The sequence below is a fragment of the Lampetra planeri genome, chromosome 9, assembly GCF_965212315.1.
Source record: "Lampetra planeri chromosome 9, kcLamPlan1.2.h2, whole genome shotgun sequence".
NCBI lineage: Eukaryota > Metazoa > Chordata > Hyperoartia > Petromyzontiformes > Petromyzontidae > Lampetra > Lampetra planeri.
In genome coordinates, this window is record NC_136115.1 from 7,482,630 (window position 1) to 7,503,526 (window position 20,897).

Below are 20,897 nucleotides of genomic sequence, written 5' to 3' on the forward strand. Positions count from 1 at the left end.
TTTGGTAAATTCCATTAATGAGTGTTTAGCATGTAGGGATGAAATAGAATACCAATAGAAAGCAGAACGGAAAAAAATACAATACAGCCTTTAATTCAGCTCTGTCTGGAAGCTGTCATCTGTCAAAACCCAAAATAGACAGCGTTTGTGAAGTAAAACATAACGTGAATGACATTACCTTCTATTTAACTGGAACTGTTAAGTGATGTAGTGGAGTGGTTTGTACATCTAAATTACTACGCAAATTAAAAAGCAATGACCTGCAATGAAATAATAATGGTCAGTCTTCAAAATAACAAAATCAAATGAATAAACCTGCACTTGATGTTACAACCCTGTGTTCTATCTACAGTAGGTGTGTGTGTCCTACAAGTTATGATTTTCTGCCCCGGGCATTTGATAAAATACTAGATAGACTTCAGTGTACAAAGTGAAAGATCCATGCTTGAGCATTGGGCTAATTGAGGAGAAATCAAGAAAATTCCTGTTATTATGCTATATTTTGCATGCCCAGTGCACACCGTTCAGGAATTTGTGTCCGTGGGAACAAAGGCAGTTTTACACATATGCTGTGGAAGAAAATAAGGACTGTGGCTGTGTTTGCTTTCAATTTTCTGTAAGAAGAATAGTTATATTTGACAGAAGTGTGATGGTCCAATGGCATGCCTGAAATGAATCACCTAATGTTTGATTATGAAAGACAACAGCTCTACCTATGCAAGAATCTTCCCATGTGCCCAAGTAATTAATTACCAGAGACAGTGGCTGTTGTATCCGAATTCCCAAGATGGAATGCTTCAATTATGTGCCAAACTGAATAATTAGGTACGATACTGGTATCTTTTTAACCCCAGCATAAATAATAACGCTATCTTACTTCCAAGCCTTGACAGATGGACATTTTGCCCTTAGTGATTTCCGGGACATTGTTTGGCGAAGGAGACACAGGAAGACGGGCCTGCTTCCTGGACCACGCTCTGCAACACTGGATAAAATCAGCTGCCACATGCCTCCTCAGCCAAAGATGATTTATAACGGACCCGTGAAGTTTTATTAAAAACAAGTAAATTAAAAGAAATGCATTTCAAGTGTTTCAAAGCAGCAAAACACAACGTGTGGCTGGACGGCCTTGTGGATAGTGTCACCTCTACTGTAGGGCGTTGTCATCCCACGTTGCTTACAGGTGATTGACAAACGACATTCACTGATTAGGGATGTGTGTGCTGTTTTGACTTGAAATTTCACTCTTACAATAAAAACCATCTCGTTACTTTTTTTTAGTGTGGCCAATTAATAGCTAATGTGCTTCTTTCCCGTTTGTCACATGTTATTTTATTATGATTCGTTAATACCTGCATATTCAAGCTTACAGTAGACACAACACTTACACAAACTGCCCGCTTGCATACTTTGGATTTGTTTGATGTGATTACATGTGTAAAATTAAACTTCGTGAAATGCGATTTTGGAACGTATCGCACTTAACTTTGGCCGATGAAAATGACATCAATAGCCAATGCAATACATTCGAATTTCCAACGTAATCCACACACAAACGTGGGTACATCTTGAAAAGTAGAATGTATAGCCTAATACTGGCTTAAAGTAAACGTTAATTTGTATTTGTTACATAGGAAGGCTTATTTCATCATAATTAAAAGTTAATTGTACCACCTGGCACCAGACTCAATAACTGACTTCTCAAGGTCATTTTTCATCATCGTTTGGTGATATTTTACATACGGCTTGATCTGCAAATAAAAAAGGGCACTGTATTAATTTTAGGTAATTAAATTTGAGGTAATGAAGTAACAGTGCTATGTTGTTTTGTTTGTTCACATGAAGACGAAAATTGCCTCTCACCGTCTTACGTCCCCAACTCAATTTAAGAAACGTTTTCACACTTATCTATTACAACGTTAAGAGTGCTGTTTGCTGCTGGCTACATGACGTTTCGTCCCCTTTCGACCAGGGCAACTGCGTAAAAAAACAGATTACGTACAGTGCCGTATAACGTACTGAGAAAATATCCCCGCGATGTTATTTCTGGGTTGCTCCATGCCACGATGTGCGGCTCCACTATCGCAAAGCGGATTCGCAATGCAAGATCTATAATCTGTTCCTGGCTCAGAGCTCTCAAGCATGAGGATGAGTCAAGTGTGTGGCTTGGCCAGCGGGTGCCGTGAGACCAGTTGCAGCTGGGGAGAGGAGGTGGCAGCTAAAATGTTGTGTATGTTGACTGCAGGAAGCGTGTGTCAACATAAACACAACGTGGCAAGAATTGGGGGGCAGGAGGATTTCGACAACACTTAATGAGCAGGAAGTGAACGCCGCTGTGAGAGCGTGGCACTCGAAAGGTGGCACAATGCAGGGGATGTGGGAAGAAATGCTGAGAAGAAAAAAAAACGCACAAAAAGAAGAGGGTGGTGATGCATTGCGTCCGAATCGTGCAAGAAAGAAGCAACGATGGGCACACACCAGAGGTCGCAACCGGGTACCCGATACCCGTACCCTACTCGATACCCGGCTACCCGTACCCGGCCGGGTACGGGTAGCCGTTTGCGACCCTGGTGCGGCCGGGTACGGGTAGGCCGTGAGTCACTGGTGAGTAACCGTTTGTCACTCATTTCGGGTAGGGTACGGGTAGGGAACGGCTACCCGTACCCGGCCGGGTATGGGTACGGGTACTCATTTGCGACCCTGGTGCGGCCGGGTACGGGTACGGAATCAAAACCCGTTTGCGACCTCTGGCACACGCACGACGTAGGGCACCCACAGCGACCCACCTGGGTGAGAGGGGGGGGGACGTGAACCAATGGGAGCGCAAAGAGCTGCGCGCTCGCAAAGGCGTCTACGGTAGTTTTGTCAACAAAATTCTGTTGGGGTCAAGGTCACGTCATTGCCAATCTTCCTCCACCACAATTAGTCCTAAGCTTCTTAATGCGAGGTTAATCCAGGATAGTGGAAGGCTACCCCCCCCACCCCTCCTCTGAATGACAAAACTGTAAACTGGAGAGAGAGAGAGAATACAACATTGCATGGAGCCCCACTTGTTTAAGTGCTTTGCGGTGGTCAGATGTTGAGCCCGTGCCGTCACGCGAGCACAATTCTCAATTGCGGGACCACTTACCGCCCCCCACTGCTCTATCCCATCATCTGGTATCACACTGCAAAACAACAAATAACGCGCACCCCCCCCCCCCCCCCACATTGCGTTCTAGCGCACAGGTCACATCTTCACCCGTTTACGAATGAACATTACAAACGCCGAGTTCAGGTATCGGGTTGGGAGGAGTTTATGGCAGCGTGGCTGTATCCTGCAGCGTGTGCTAGGCAACAAAGGGAAAGGCAAGAGAGAGTGGGGTATTTCTAGGAGTGCTCGGACGGGTTGTCTCCAGTGTGCTCGTGGCTATGGAGGTTGTTAAGGGGAAGGAGAATGCAGACTCAGCCAATGCACTCCCATTAGGCAAGGCAGAGTGATCCATTACAGATCATTAACATTTCACCAAATCAGGTGTGGTTAAAATAAGACGTTGAAATGCACTATAATATTGTTATACAACCATTGACTAATTACTTCCATTGGCCGATTCTGGCATGGGGAATTTAAATAGGATAATGAATGATCCTCCTTGCTATAAATTGACTTTTAAGCCAGCAGAGATTGGCTGACATGGCCTTCGAATGACCTCATTGTATGAAAGTGTATGTGGAGTCATGCCTAGTGCTCCTCATTCACCAGCCACACACCCCATCACTGGTAAACAGGTAAGCGAAGGATTTTGCCAATTTTATGAATGAGATACAGGGCTTAAATGTTGGCACAACACTGTAATCAGATCGCCCTATATCCTTTTAGATTCACTCAATATTCCTTGGCCCGTAGACAGTGCTTACCCTATTCGCCCTGCATTAATATTGTGTAATGGCAATGGGACATGCGGGTCGATTAACAGTATTTCACCTGCACTTAGAAGACCTGGTCGAGGTGAAGAAATATAACAAAGAGTGGCCTGCAGCACACATATACACACACACACGTTATGCTTGAGCATGTCCTGTGCCACAAATACTCCAGCATTCCTCATGCCTGTGCATTCTCTTGCTGTGTGACTTTTGTTTTGCTATTTGAACATTGCAGCCTTTTTTGTTAAGCTTTTCAATACATTTCTCTCTCTAATATCCATTGATTAGTATTACGACTTCGTGAAAAAAAATGAGATTGTATTTATTTCCACAGGAAGGGCCCAATGAATTGTTTATACATTTTCCATACATGGTAATGCACTTTTTCTTCAATGCAATATTGAGAAATATTTAATGTAACATAGCCTTGATGATAGTGCATCAACTCCGTGCTTGACTTCAGACTAATATTTGATCATATTCTACTTTCTACTTGCAATTTAAGTGCCGTTCTATCTTCATAAATTATATTATACATATACATTTTCTGAAGGCCTCGGTTTGTAAACTACTGGAAGACTACATTATCCTTCACGGAATCAAATCCAAGATCAGTCTACAAAATTTCAGCACAAGTCATGTTCAACAAGTTCACTGAAAAAATGTCGGAGGGTCACAACTGGAAAACACAAACGAGTATGTATATCATGGGCCATTCTTGGAGGCAGAACAGGATCAAAATGATGAAATAGGTGAGTTAGAGCAGGACTAAGTGTTTTGGGATATTTATATTTGCTAATAAAAAGCAACATGCTAATGTGCCTTAAGTGGAAGATTTCGAATCAGTGCACATTGATTTTTTTATGACATATAGTTTGGAAACATGGACATTTTGAAAATAGAACAAATACCGACGAGTAAGGATGGAGAGATGTGTGCTGGGAATTACTTTGCGAGACAGAAAGAAGAATACACGGATCAGAGAACAAATGGAAGTCACAATACGTTTAAAGATGGATGAGCGTGCAATGAGATGAGCTCACGTGCAGGAGAAAAATGCATATTGGTATCACAAGACCGTGATTGGTGGCGAGGCCGTCACCCAGATGATGGTGACATTGGTGTATTTTATCTATTGTTTTGTATTTCTGTGTCACAAGATTCTGCTGCAAGTGTCTGTTAAAGAAAAAAGCTCAAATGTCACTCCACTGAACAGGATACAACTCTGTAATTAGACAATAAGGCTAAGATAACCATCTGCTGCATATTTGATAACCATCTTAGCCTCATTCTATATTGTGCAACCATATAGAACAGGTAAGGACAGCAAGGAGTGGCCAAATTGTATGCAAATACCACTTCATGCCTGGAGTTCTTGTGCATTTAACATATTTACTCAGAAGCACCAAACACGTAAGTAACTTTGATTTAAAACTATTTGTGCTGACAATTCATTGGCTTATATACCACGTGTCAAACTTATAGACATTGTTAGTAAGTCAATGTCCTCTGAATATAGCCTCTGCATATAATTAATATCATGTGGTTTATTTTTTATATACTCTATTTTGGTCTTAAATGAACCATAGTTTCTTAAAACCACAACAGGAAGGCTGAACATGCACGATGACTTGTCGAAGTCAAACAAGGTCAAGACACACGGGACCCAATTCACGTAGCTGTTTTGTCCGTCAATATACTACTCTTTGGCAGAATGGCGGCCGGGTATTCATAAACATGGAAAAATTCCTGCATAATGCAATTCACGTAGGCCAATTCCATATCAAAGTGAAACCATTCCTCCACTCCCCATGGCACAATTGTAGAATGGCCCAAAGTGAGAGGGGTGTACGGCAAAGTTGATGATTGAGTACCACGGTGGCGAGATGTTAAAAATACCTCACTTGGTATACAGGAGATCGTGGGTTCGATCCCGACCCCGATGCCTGCTGCTGCATATTTGAAATTTGCGTGTTCTCCCTCTGGCCACGTTGATTTTTCTCCGAGTCGTCCGGCTTTTCCCTCCATATTTAGAATCATCATGCGTTGCAGAGTATTTGGCCGCTATAAATTTCCACATGACGAGCCACTTCATTGAGCTGTCATTTTTGGCCAGGTCGCTTCTGAAAAATATGGCTCAGCGGACCTTACCTGGTGAAATAAAAAAAATGTTGATTGTGGAACGGCACAAATCACGATATGGGGGTATGTGGCTTGTGTGGGGAGCTCTGAGAGGGCCCGGTAACCCATTCTGCACAGATTCATGGCCAAGTTTTTATAACTTTTTCCACACTGGTACAGAAACTTTATAGCACGGATGGAGTCTGTCTGGTCAGCTTGATCCATGGACGCGGTGTGCGTGGCATCAGCACGTCTAACGTGGATTCTCCTCGATATTCTCCCGGCTGTGGTATTATTTACAGAATGTAGCTCCGCTAATTGTGCATGGCGAATCGTGCCATAAAACATGAATTGTGGAATTTCTGAACGACAGAATTCTGAAAATGCATGCAATGAAACTCGACACAAATCAAGTGCTTAGTATCCAAAATACCTTCATTGGTTGCCAACCTTTGTAACAAAACGAAATTAAACAAAAATGCACTGTACTATATTTAAATGTCAACATCTTTATACGCTTATGAATAATATTTATAGCTGTTTTCAAAAAAGGTTTGCGTCAGCTACAGCAACGTCAAGTGTTGTCGCACAAACTATCCCACACCAGCTACAGGGAAACCTCAGCTTACACGTTTTCATTTTAAGCTCGGCTAATTTACACAGCAGGTGAATCAGGTTGATTCACTTACTGGAGCCATATCTTTGTGGTGTGAATATATAAATATTCCATTTGTTTTTATACTAATTCTGCAATGTAAGTGCTTTTATAGGTAAGATTGTTTCGTGGAAGGTGAATTATTCACCAAATAAGTAGACAAGATTCAGTCTCGATTGTGTTATTTTCAGAAACCAATCCGGTCTTATTTAAGAGAGCACCTGGAGCAGTGGCACAGTGGTTTATGCACCGAGTTGGATTCACAGCCATGGCTAACATTAGTGAATACTTATATTTGAATCGATCCTGCCTTCCCCTTCACCAATTGGCACCGACGACCAACATGGAGTATGGTCAAACAACCCCCATGACTGGCTCATCATAGACCTTCATCTCGCAGTGGATTTACAAAGGACTGAAATCCAATTAACTACTGAAATATTAAATTTCGATTTAAAGCTTTCGTGACTGCAGGGATTCATCTTCTTGGTTCATTCGGTAAAGTCACGTAGAAGGGAAATAATAAAATAATAAAAATAAAACATAATAAAATAATTCTCACGACGTTTCGGCCACAACGCAAGCAGCCGTCCTCAGGTGAAGAACTGAAATATTAGCAGCCGACTACTGTTTCGACCTTGTGATTTGGCCTGGTTATAATGAAACCCTTTTCGATTTCAGTTTGGAAATCCGCATGTTGGTGATCTTGGGTTATGTTGTTATGCATGACCATTATTTTAAAAAATATATTACCGTATCATCATCAGCCATGATCTGTCCACTGCTGGATGAAATCCTACCCAGGTTGTTGCTATCCCGCAAGGTCTCACAATGCAACAATCCACCTGCTCCTCCTGCACATGGGCTAATATCATCACTTCATCTCCAATATAAAATAAGATGATGCCGACAATGACAACGGTGACCTATCCAGAAAGCAAAGAAAGAGCTTTAAAAAAAGTCTTGACCATCCTTACCACGTGGTGACACAGAAAATAAAAGCGTAATATCTGTCACCTTTGCCCCCACGTTTCACGCCGAGGCCTGGACACCTTTAGGCGAGTGGAGTGAATGGGGTGAAAAATGTTTGAGGTAAATGCCCACGTGTCACCCTTTGTCAGGGGAAAATGGTGCATTTGAAAATATTGTAGCATGTGAACAGGCCCATATTATTTCCCCCATTCATGTAGTCATTCCAGGTACATATTGGGCTTAAAGGTAGTGGAATACTATTCTGCAATGATTGTATTGCCATTTATTCACATAGAACCCCTAATTGTATTGCATATGTGCATGACCTATGGTAAAGGTCATAGAGTATTTGCGTTTTGTAGTCATACACTATATTTCAAATGTAGTAACCTGCAATGCTTTATTTGATCTCCATATTTTAATGCCTTTTCAATTGTTTTAAATTGTGGGATCCATCAGACAATCCATTATAATCCCACATGCTTTGGAATTATAATTAACAAAATAGCCTGCCTCGTTGTGGTTATTGCATGATACAGTGTTCTGGACATCAAAACTCTAGTTATGTTGCACATAGGCAGAATTTTCATTTTGATCTGGCCTTTGGTTCATTCAGCCAAATCTGATAGCCCTATGGGAATTTACTAGCCGTGACATCACTGGTTGCCGAGTGACAGAGCCTGATGTCCTTTTCGTCATCTTGTTAGGTGCAGGATAACCTTAATGAGCTGCCATTTGACATTTTTACGGTGTTTTCCAATCAGACTCAAGGAAAGTAAAATCATCGCTCTCTGGCATACGGTTTCTGTGTGGAATACACACGCATTGTTTGTGGTACCAAATGTCAACAGGGGGAAACATTTAGCAAAAAATAGGTGACTGGTATTCAGTGAATAGAATGTATTGTTGTAATTTCCCTTCAGAGGGCTTTTCTACATGGCTGTCTCAGCTGCCTTTCACCAAATTTATTGCTGTGCAACCATTAGAGTTACTTGAGGTTACTTGACAATGACTGAACAAGGACAGAGTTGCAATAGCTGAGGTGACAGCCAACTATGCTGCAGGTGAGGGTGTTGGGTTTTTTTCAGTGGTGACGAGGGGACCTCAGTGACGGAGGCTCCTGGGGTGGTAGCTGGAAGATGCAATGATGTGGTTGGTGTGGCTGTTGGAGGATGAGGTGGAATCGAAAGTGACGCCGTGGAACTTGATGCGGTCGTAGAGCAATGAAAAGTGGAGCCAGCCGTTAAGATTCTAGAACATTGCTTCTCAAAGCGTGGTTCCCACACTACCAGTGGTCCACGACGGTCCTCCAGGTGGTCCGTGGGCTGTGATGCAAATGCAGGCCGATCCGGAAATATGACCTTTTGTTTCGGACATCGATTTATATTTTATTTACCATATTTTATTTTTAAAATGTAGTAATGTAAACAACCATGATTAAACTACGCTAACCCTAAGGTCTAAAGGCCACTCTAAAAAAAAACTTATAGCTGCATTAAAAACATTTTTCATGTTCCGGTAAAATGAATAATTTTATATTTACTGGTATTTAGAAAAAAGTGAATGCTTTTTGTCACCAGGGGTGGGAGGGCTAGGTGGTCCTCGTAAATGTTTGCATCGGCTGAGTGGCCCGCGGGCCAAAAACATTTGAGAAACACTGCTCGAGAAGGAAGTTTGGTGATCGTGGCGAGTCGCGGTCTGGGGCCGATCAGGTCAGCTTTGGATATGTAAAGCATTCAAGGAAAGGCCCTCGACCCAGAACCACTGCTACAAGGTGGCGGTGCACTCGGAAATCTTCGAGGCCAGAAGCATTGATGGGATCAATGTAAATGAAGAGTAGGGAATGATACTTGACACCATAAATGTGGTGGCCAATAGGAGAGGTGTAGGCCCATGATTTTTTCTAAATATTTTCATGCAAACAAGCTTCAAGCAACGCCTGCATTGCTGCAAGTTTAGTTGTGTGCCATCAGAAGTTAAAGTTATGTTAACTGGAATGCATATGCTCAGAGTCTGGAAAAGAAGCTAAAATATTTGACGAGGTGAAACAACGGCACTTTTTCACTTGCAAAATCACATTTGTATTCACGCCTGTCAATGATAGCTAACTTTCCATCACAGTTTCCTTGAAACCTGGCTTTGTTAGTTCAGCAGTTGTTGCATTGCTTGCCTAACAAAGCAATAAATGTCACCAACAGATATATCTTGGTGACCCTGAGAAACATGCATGGGGAATAATACATTGAGGATTTTTTTGAAATCTCACACCTGTGTAAGGAACACGCTGTACTTTTAAACATGTGGCTTTGCTGTATTGTCAGTATCCATGCAATGTATATATGCACACACACACAAGTAATTCTCTTTTCTGGTATAAGAAACATGCCACCAGTGTTCAGAAACTGAGCTGGTGCCCCCGTGCTCACAACAACGTGTCTAGCACGACAAATGTCAGAGAATAACTTGCGACGTGTAAATAATGGTGGACTACGCAACCTTATTCTCACGCAGGAAATGGCATTAAGGCATTTACACTCTGCGTGTGGCGTCTTATCCCAAGGCTCATACATTACAAACGGGATTGTGTGCGATTGCGCACCTGATGATGAGCACAGCCGCTGGCAGATGTGCAAAGGTTTTATTTAAACATCTGACGACAGATGTGACACGCTAATTGTACAATGCACCATTTTCTGTATAAGAGATCATTGCCCTTGTCATGTTCTAAAATAAGTGGAGGTACACTTACATATTTTATGACACACTGAGAATTGGAACCCAATTCATCATTTTACATTTCAAGGTGCTGCTTGTTGATCGGGTGAAAAGAAAAAAAGAGTAGCTTAGCTCATTATGTCCCTTTATGTCAAAGGCCAAGGAGAGATTGTGTCAGAGGTTACCTCTTGTCTGGGCTGCACACCACTTTTATTTATTTTATTTCTCCGTCTGGTTACTCACCTTGCTAAATACTCTATGTCCCCTCTCCCATCAAAACAAAGACACATTCTAGATTTGAAGTTTTCGTGACTGCAAGAATCCATATTCTTTGGTTCTTTCGGTAAAGTCACGTAGGTGAAAAAAAAAAATATTTGTATTTTAATAAATAAAAATAGTTTTATTTTATTTTTTATTTTTAAATTTTTTTTTTTCATAAATACAATTTATTTTCACCTACGTGACTTTACCGAAAGAACCAAAGAGAACACATTAACATTATTGGAAAAATGTGCCTTCTGGCTTCAGACATAATTTAGTCCCATCCTGACCTTCACGGCGATAATATGAGAGCATGTTATACACCGCAAGTACCTTCCGAAGTTGTAACATTGCATACCGTCCAGCCAATTAAATAAGGATGAATTCATATTGATTTATGTTATTTATTTAACAGCTTATTGACAATCTCTAAGGTACCCACACCTACGTTTGGAGTATTATTACTGGAGTACTAATTAAACAATGAGACCCTGCATATTAATGGCCTATTCTTTGCCACTAATGAAGTGACATTCTTGGTGTTAATGCATGTTTTGCCTTTGGCAATTCCCTATAGAAATTACTGGGACACGAGGACTGAAGGCAAAACTCGATTTAATAATACAGACACTGTAACCCCCCCCCCACCACCCACCCATAAAAACAGTGATTTTGAACCCGCACTGCATCTGCCATTTATTGCTGGGCAGTGAAACGTCGACACTCAAGCACAACTCCATCCGACGTCGTCTTGCTGCGCCTATTTACTCAGCACAGCGGCATATTTTGTTACAGTTACATCATCATTGTGCCTGGCCCTAGCGGGGGACAGGTGTATGCAGCTCCCACATCATGCCTAGCCTCCCCCCACTCTTAAGCCTTCCCTGCCCGGCTTTCACGTGATCAAATTGTCCTCACCATTTTTTGTTGTGTAAATGCACCTGGCACCCACCCCCCCTCCCTCCTCTCCCCCTCCCCACCTTGTTTCTTCTAGGAACGCAAAACCCAGCCAGGGGCATGTTCACAGAACCCGCTGGTGCTGATGACATCGCCTCTGGTTTCAAGTGGCTGTCCCAGCTCGCTGATGGACGAGCAACACGACCACCCCCTGCTGCTCTTCCCTTCGGTTGGCATCTCCCTTGCAACCTTCGCTACTTCAGAAGCTGTCGAAGGCACTCGGGACGTTGTCGAAGCACTCTCCCGCCACGCGCAACATCAAAGCCAGGGGCTTTGTGACTTTTTGGGGAGGAATAAATACAGATGCCCTGAATGTCAATAGCGGGTCATAATCAGAGGGAGTAAGGCAGCAGCAGTTATGGTTCCTTGGTAACGTGGAGTTTTTGTCAGCCCACACGCACACACACACACGTATATCGGATGCAATTATCTCAGAGAATATTGAATTTCAGCCACTTACGCAATATGTAATACTACTAACCGCCTGTCCGGAGCGGATGATAAAGGTCTTGTGGCTCTGCATCCGGAGCAGTTGAACCAAGGTTCCCAATTTGGGGAAGAAGTCCGATTATAATTTGTAAAGTACTGTGTGTGTGGAGACGATATGTTCACACCTTAGTCATCCATGGGAGGGTCGTACGAGGCTAATTCGCAGAGAGGGGATTTAGACCGACGTAACTGTGGAGCCACACAAGCACGGTTTATGTTCATTTGAACAATGTCTGTTCTTACAGATACGTTTAATGTACGAGATGCCGGCTAGTAGTCTAATGGGTAATGAAACGTAATGGTTATACACTTGTTGAAAACGATTATTTCACAGCAATCTCGTAATTCCCCAATGTGGCTAAAGGGTTCATTTTTATGTGGGAATCGAGACGATTGCAAACTGGCTATATCCTGTATATAAGAGAAGTATGCACATTAAGTAACATACATACACCATGTTTTTTCACATCATATTTCACAATGAATAGTAAGAGGATGAGTAGTGTGTGTGTAAAGGAACTTGACCGTATCTTTTTTTGGCAAGGACGTATGCCAAATAGAGTTCTGAATATGAAATATTTGCAGGATATACGGTATAGCGCTGTTGTAATTGCAACATGAATCCTTCTCGTGTCCCGACATGATACAACAGCCTGTACGACAACTACCTACCAGTGTAGAGTCAGTACAAACATAAACAGCTTCACGTGTAACTTCAGAATTCAGTTCACATTGCAAATTTAAACATTTCAGAATCGGTAAGCCACAAAATAGCCACGCTATAATACTCTTATTGATTTAGTGTGAGGATAACATGTTATACATGTAACTGCATTCACAATAAAATATGAAATAATGTATAATACCAATCATAATGCAATATAGTACTATGTGATCAAATTATGCTTTTTTGATGCCTCTCTTGTATAAAATAACCGCATCGGTCTCACAATGTATATTTTAATAAAGAATACATTATTGATGACGCTGCCACAAGTAGTCGTAGTCGCAGCCAAGGCTTACAAATGATTTCAGCTCATTGACGACTGCGTAGGGAGAAGGCAAAACCACGCAGAGCGGCCAAGACAACCCCTGTAAACAAAGCCACGGTGCAGCACCACCACCAGCACCACCAGCACTACCACCACCACTAGCACCAGCACCACCACCATCACTACCAGCAGCGCCATCACCACCAGCACTACCACCACCACTAGCACCAGCACCACCACCATCAGCACCACCTCCAGCACCACCATCAAGCACCACCACCACCACCAGCACTATCACCATCACCAGCACCATCACCACCATCACCAGCACCATCACCACCACCAGCAGCGCCACCACCAGCACTACCACCACCACCTCCACCTCCAGCACTATCACCACCAGCACCACCACCATCACTACCAGCAGCGCCATCACCAGCAGCACCAGCACCACCACCAGCACTACCACCAGCACTACCACCACCATCACGACCAGCAGCGCCACCACCAGCAGCGCCACCACCACCAGCACCACCACCATCAGCATCACCAGCACTACCAGCGCCACCACCATCAGCACCACCATCAGCACTAGCACCACCAGCACTAGCACCACTACCATCAGCACCACCACCATTAGCACCACCAGCACCACCAACACTACCAGCACCACCTCCAGCACCACCACCACCAGCACTATCACCACCAGCACTATCACCACCAGCACCACCACCATCAGCACCACCAGCACTAGCATCACCAACAGCACCTGCACCACCACAACCACCGGCATCACAACCACCGGCAACCACAACACTTGCACCACCACCACAACCACCACCACCACCGGCATCCCACCCATTCAAACTCTCGCCGAGTCGGTCCGCGGCCGCGTTCCTCACCTCGGCCCCGAGCATCGTTCGCTGCCTTAGGGACGCGTCCTCGTGTCACCCGAAGTAGCATCCTCTACACCACGACTCCTCTCTGACACTACTACAACTCTACATCCTCCACACCACAACTCGGACGCCCGCTAGAGCAGCAGCAGCCCGTGGGGTGATCGATTGCGACATGCGCTCTCGAACACCACCACCACCACCCCCCACCACCCCCCTCCGTCTGCTCGGCTCAGACACCACCACCACCACAACCACCACCACCAGCAGCAGCACCACCAACCCAGCTGCGACTGCTGCAGCCCGAGCTGCTCGCCGAGTCTTTTGTTCTGCCCGGTGACGTCACTGGGAGCGAGCGGGCAGCAGCAGCAGCGTCGTCGTCGGTGCTGCTCGGCTCAGCTACCCCCCCCTCCCTCCTCACACACCCCCCCACACACACACCCCCACACACACACACCACACACACACACCACACACACACACCCCCCCACACACACACCCCCACACACACACACCACACACACCACACACACACACACACCACACACACCACACACACACACACACCCCCACACACACACACACACACCCCACACACACACCCCACACATACTCACCACACACACACCCCACACACACACCCCACACACACACACCTCACCACACACACCACACACGCACCCCACACACACACCCCCCCCACACACACCCCACACACACACCACACACACCCCCCCCCACACACACCCCACACACCCCACACACTACACACACCCCCCCACACACCCCACACACACACACCCCACACACACACCCCCCCACACACCCCACACACACACCCCTCACCACACACACCACACACACACCCCACACACACACACCCCCCCCCACACCCACCCCACACACACACCACACACACCCCACACACCACACACCCCACACCCACCCCACACACCCCACACACACCACACACACACACACCCCACACACACACACCCCACACACACACACACCCCACACACACACACACCCCACACACTACACACACCCCCCACACACCCCACACAAACACCCCTCACCACACACACCACACACACACCCCACACACACCCCCCCCCCCCCACACCACCCCCCACACCCCACACACCCCACACACACCACACACCCCCCCACACACCCCACACACCCCACACACCCACCCCACACACCCCACACACACCACACACACACACACCCCACACACACCACACCCCCCCCCCACACACCCCACACACACACCCCTCACCACACACACCACACACACACCCCACACACACCCCCCCCCACACCACCCCCCACACCCCACACACACCCCCACACACACCACCCCACACACCCCACACACACCACACACCTCCCCCCACACACCCCACACACCCCCCCACACACCCCACACACACCACACACCCACCCCACACACCCCACACACACCACACACACACACACCCCACACACACACCCCACACACACACACCCCACACACACCACACACCCCCCCCCCCACACACCCCACACACACACCCCTCACCACACACACCACACACACACCCCACACACACCCCCCCCCCACACCACCCCCCCACACCCCACACACACCCCCACACACACCACCCCACACACCCCACACACACCACACACACATCCCCCACACCCCACCCGGTCTGATGACACCCACCCGCTCGCCCGCTCGGGCTTAGCTGACGATTGTCGTGTGTGGCTGAGATGTAAACACGCCGCTTAGTCGCCGTGTGGCGCCGTCAGTGGACAGCGGTCACAACACCGGTTCCTGGGCCTCCCCCCTAGGTCGACTCGGCCTCAAATGAGTACCTGGTGTACTAGGGAGACAAAGGCGGCCGGGCGTGGTGCTGGCCACCCACTCACTCGTGCGCCGTGCCGGCCTTCATAGGTGCTGCTCGCTAACAGCACTTGCCCCCTACAGTCTGTTAGGCTACACGGGGGGATCTTTGTCTGTGACACACGATGTGCATGTCGTATGCGCACGTGTATAATATAAACGTATAATCTACATGTTCGTTCACAATACGTGCACGCAAGGCACGTATATAAATAAACAAATACACATGAAACAATGTCAATACTCCGACAATGGAAACATCTCAATGCCTACTCACTATTGTGTATTTATTTCCATTAACGAGTCAAAACAATTTCTGACCTGCAGTGCGTTTACCTGACACGCACCGTTCTCATTTTGCAAGCGAGTGAACCATCATCACATTCTTTTGAAACCTGCCATCACAAGCTTCTAGTACTATAGTACTGTATTTAACAAACAACAAAAACGCAATATTCTTGGTTCTTTCGGTAAAGTCACGTAGAAGGGAAATAATATAATTATAAAAATAAAACAAATTCTCACGACGTTTCGGTTGCAACACAAGCAATCAATTACACAAGTTTTGCTGGCTGGCTGGGAAAAGTGCGCGTGGTGACATCGCCTCGCACTATCCCACGTGGAGCAGGGTTCGTGCGTGCTGACGTCACACCCCCCCCCTACCCTGCCCCCACCCTCCATCCGGGGCGTGTATCCCAACTCAAATGTGCAGACAGCGATAGTGAATAACGAAATTTATAAACAATTCATCTATTAAAAAAAAACACATACACACATACTATGCATATTATTGTAAGACCACTCTCGCGTGAAGTAATGTTATGCCAGACAGGCATTTTCCTATTATTTTCAAGCCTTTGATAAAAAATAAAAATGGTTGGTGAACAATAGCTTGTTTAAAAAAAAACCTGGCACAAATGCTGGGATAAAAACGCTGTTGTTTAGGGTTTGTGGATGTTGACACATGACATAGGAAAAGGACGTCATAAAAATTAGTCTACTAGTCTTTTGGCTGCCCCTTGTCACTATTATGTGACCATGATTTGTTTCCAAAAATACACAAGAAGAAACACAATTGCCAAATACGGTTCACTGCTGCCATATACAGACATTTATAAACTGCTAAGCTTTCCTCTTTTGCATGCATGTGCATCTTTTGGCAGAGCATGCAATACGCGTGGCATTTGTGTTAAGTCACCTAGCTATGGACGTTACCAAATTGGCAACAAGGGCAGCAATGAAAATCCCTAAAGCTTTTTTGGTGTCATGAATGGAAAATTTCAAATTACGAATCCAGTGCATGTGTAGCTGTGGAGGAAGTTATCCGGCAAGACCGACAATAGTAATTTTATTATTTCCAGCATGGCTAATTGTAGTCGTGTTGGTTGCAGTGTGATTTAGATGCCTTCTAGCCACCCTCCCTCTGCCATACAATGGCGAGATATGATTCTGGTTTTTAAACCAATAAATCCCCAATGACTTTGAGCACACAGGGTGGCCAACAGATCAGTACCGGGATTTATTTTGTGGGCTCAAATAAATGTGCCCTCGTCACAGAGACTTTAATAATGTTTTGTCTGTGATAAACTACTAAACAATCAACCTTTATTTCACGTGCCGATATCGCCCTCAATAATGTCGGCATCAGTGCAAATTGCAGCAGAATGGGAACGGTACAGGGGGCATAGAGCAACAGAAAGGAAACCCGCCACGATCCTCAGCGGTTAACACAAGAAAGCAAGGACGGTAAATTTAAGCACGCTAACAGAATTGCCTAATTGGAAAGTAATCCCAGACCTAAACCAAAAAAAAATCACAAAATGTTATATTAGAATATATATAATACATATTCTACATTCATATGCTGAAAGCGGATGGCTGTGGCGCAGTGGTTAGCGTACAGTACTTCACTATCCATATGGTTGTCATCTTTTAGGTACATAAAAGTCTGGATATATCATTGAAAATGTTTTTTGTCATAATACCAGGAAAGGGGGGAGAACGAAATAAAAATGGATTATATTGAGTGGTGGATTATTACTTAACTGACAATCTCTGCGACTTTGAATGTCCTGAGAAAACGTTACAGATTTCCCAGCTAAGCTACTTCAACAACAGGGCGATCCTGTAGGTGGGAACTGGAGACATCCACCCGGCAGCTGAGTTAGATTCCCAGCCACGGCGAAACATCAGTGATGCGTGGTATCTGAAATAATCCTGGGTTATCCTTAACCATTCAGCATTGATCAGCATGGTAAAATATGGTCAACCAAATTCCCATTACCGACAAGCTGTGGGGAGGAAATCATCCAGCAGCGGACTGATAAACGCTGCAAATTGTTACTATACTACAGGAGTGGATAGACACATGAGCTTGCAACATGAGCTATACATTGTTCAGTAAATTAGGCAAAGGGAGTCTCTCACTATTAAAGGGACTTGGGCCCAATACTCTGCCAGTGTCATGGTATCTTGATGAACTTGTCCTCCACGCTCTCTGCTAACCGACACAGACTCTCCAGGGCAGGTAAATAAGCCTTTGCGCTCAGCACACAAATACAATGGCTGCATGACAAATATATAAAATGCAAGCAACCGTGTGTATGTAGCAGCAGATATATTGAGATATTAACAAAATATATGCTTTAATCAACAAAATATAAGATGGTGTATTTCATTCTGCATGAAATAAGTGACCCTGTTAAATATAAAATATATCTGATGTTCGCTGCATTCTGGTAGATGAGAGTAGGTCATGCAGCCTAAAAATACACACTGCACGGTTCTGTGTAGAGAGCAAATAATTAACGTTAAATAGATACCTACAAGCAAAGCAGAATATGCATTGCAGATTAGGCAAGCACCATTCATTGAAATCGCAAAGTGTGGACAATGTACGTTACATTGTCCTCCCATTATATTTTTTAATTGCATTGGATCTCACAGCTGTGTGGCTGCTGTTGCAAAGATATTTTAAATGCACCACATTTTAACCACCTGCACATTGGAATCCTAACATTGTGACTAAAATAAATATTGAGAAGGAAGAAATGAACATGAATGCTTTCAATGATTTTCCAAAGATATGTATTCGGCATAAAAAAAGCGAAAAAATCTGAAACTAGGCAAACACAGCGTCACACGTTATTAGACTAAATCCGGAAGTGTTTTGAAAGAATATTCAAATAAAGCAAAGTTATACCCAGATAAAGATGTCTCAACTCAGGAAATAGCCTGGTGACTGTGGGAGGCAGCTCTGGAGACACATTTCACATTGCTATGGCACCGACACATGGCACGGGCCTTTGCAATAAATGAGGACATCCTGCAAATGTGTGGAAAACCCCATTCTTATCTGACACTCTTATAATGTTGAGATCGGGGTGATGATGGACCAATTTCACTACATAGAAAATAATTAACAAAATGTTGTTGATCGGATTTTTGTTCACGGCTCAAATGATGAAGAGTAGTACTTTGTCCGCATGTACGAAAATGCACGAGCCTCTTCTTATTGGGCACAAGGAGACAGTAGATATTCATTTAAAATACGGCGACAAGTAGATATCAGATGACATTGTCATTGTGCTACCGCAGGAGATGTTAACTAGTGCTGGACCTTGTGTTGCTTTTAATACGCACATGAGTCACCATGCACGCGGATTTAAATAAATAGACTTTGTACGGTTTTAATTATTTAGCTTTTTAGTCTTCTTCAGTTGTATAGCTGATGTAGATGTAGAGCAACAACTATCATTTCACATTCACTTGGTCAAGCCAGATAACCGTGTCAGGGGCAGCGAAGTGAATCGCTGTAATGTCTCCTTCATATTTGTGGATCGGGCATTGTGACATCATTATATGTTGTATGGTCTGTTCTGCATCACCGCAGTTGCATAATGGATAATTTAAAATTTTCCATTTGTGCATCAGTTATCTGCATCTGCCAAGGTTTGTGCGGATGTGATTTAAGGTGGACCATGAACTTTGTGGAGGATCAAAGCCAGGGATCTTCTGCGTTGGATCTTTCACAATGTGTTTGTGAGTTCCTTTGAGTTCCATTCAGCTATCCAAGGCTTCATCGGGGTTGAATTCGCATTGTTTAAGGTTAAAGCACGTTGGTCCAAAAGGGCTTGCGTGACTTCAAGCGATGACAGGGGATGTTATTGAGTCCTTTTTGAATTGTTTTAAATAATCATCACCCATGATGTTTCTGCTTTTCTGAAAAATGCGAGCAAATGTGATTCTATCAGATTTAAGAGGCAGGCTATTAAAATACAGCTCATCCCCTTGGGTATTTATTGTGAAATAAACATCTGGGATTTGAGGCCTCCAGTTAATAGTGATAATTATAGTGGCATAAATATAAAATGGGGCAATGTGTCAGAAATTGTGCAGGGCAGGCCAATGAATTAATAGTTAGCTCCAATGTATAAAATTAATTTCTGAAGGATTAACATGAAAATCAAATGTGAAAACAAACACATTTTAACGTGCAGAATAAACATGCTACCTTTAATTATTTATGTTTTGGTCACTTGACACTGGATATGAACCATGGGTGCATTTTCACTTACATTCCATTTACATTGTTACGAGCGATTTCATCTTGCATATGAGCTGGACAGTTAAGTCATTTAACACATTCCTGCGGAGGGAGCTGGTAGGAACGTTGGGTTGCTCGGTCAATGGCCAGGGTCAACGGCGGCGTGGTGTATTCCGCAAATATGCCCGACTGTGAGGGCGGCCACAAGCCAGCGTGAGTAGGTGAAACGTTGAGTTTCATAAGGGCACCACGGGGTGAACAGCCCCATCCCACCCAGCCCTACCCCTCCCAACCCCCACCCAGCCCCACCCTCCCCACCCAGCCCCACCCTCCCCACCCAGCCCCTCTCCACCCTCCCCTCCCCACCCAGCCCCTCCTTCCCCACCCAGCCCCTCTCTGCACGACGGACGGACACAATAATCCCCTGTGGGCTGGTGTAACCAGGAGGTTCCTACCAGTATTACACTGTGTATACTTTAACAATGCTGCCTTT

General features: G+C 44.7%; 1 protein-coding gene across 2 annotated transcripts in view; it reads right to left on the reverse strand.

Annotated features, from left to right (window-relative positions):
* Positions 1-20,897, reverse strand: part of LOC144720650 (E3 ubiquitin-protein ligase MARCHF1-like) — a 229,340-nt gene that overhangs the window by 34,531 nt on the left and 173,912 nt on the right. The window contains exon 1 of one of the 2 annotated variants that reach the window (XM_078597568.1): positions 13,971-14,185. The exons of the other annotated variant lie outside the window; for it this stretch is intronic. Within the exon in view, the coding sequence (XP_078453694.1) occupies positions 13,971-13,985 (15 nt within the window). The 5' untranslated portion in view covers positions 13,986-14,185. Of the gene's footprint in view, positions 1-13,970; positions 14,186-20,897 lie in introns of those variants that run through there. 2 annotated transcript variants of the gene reach the window in all.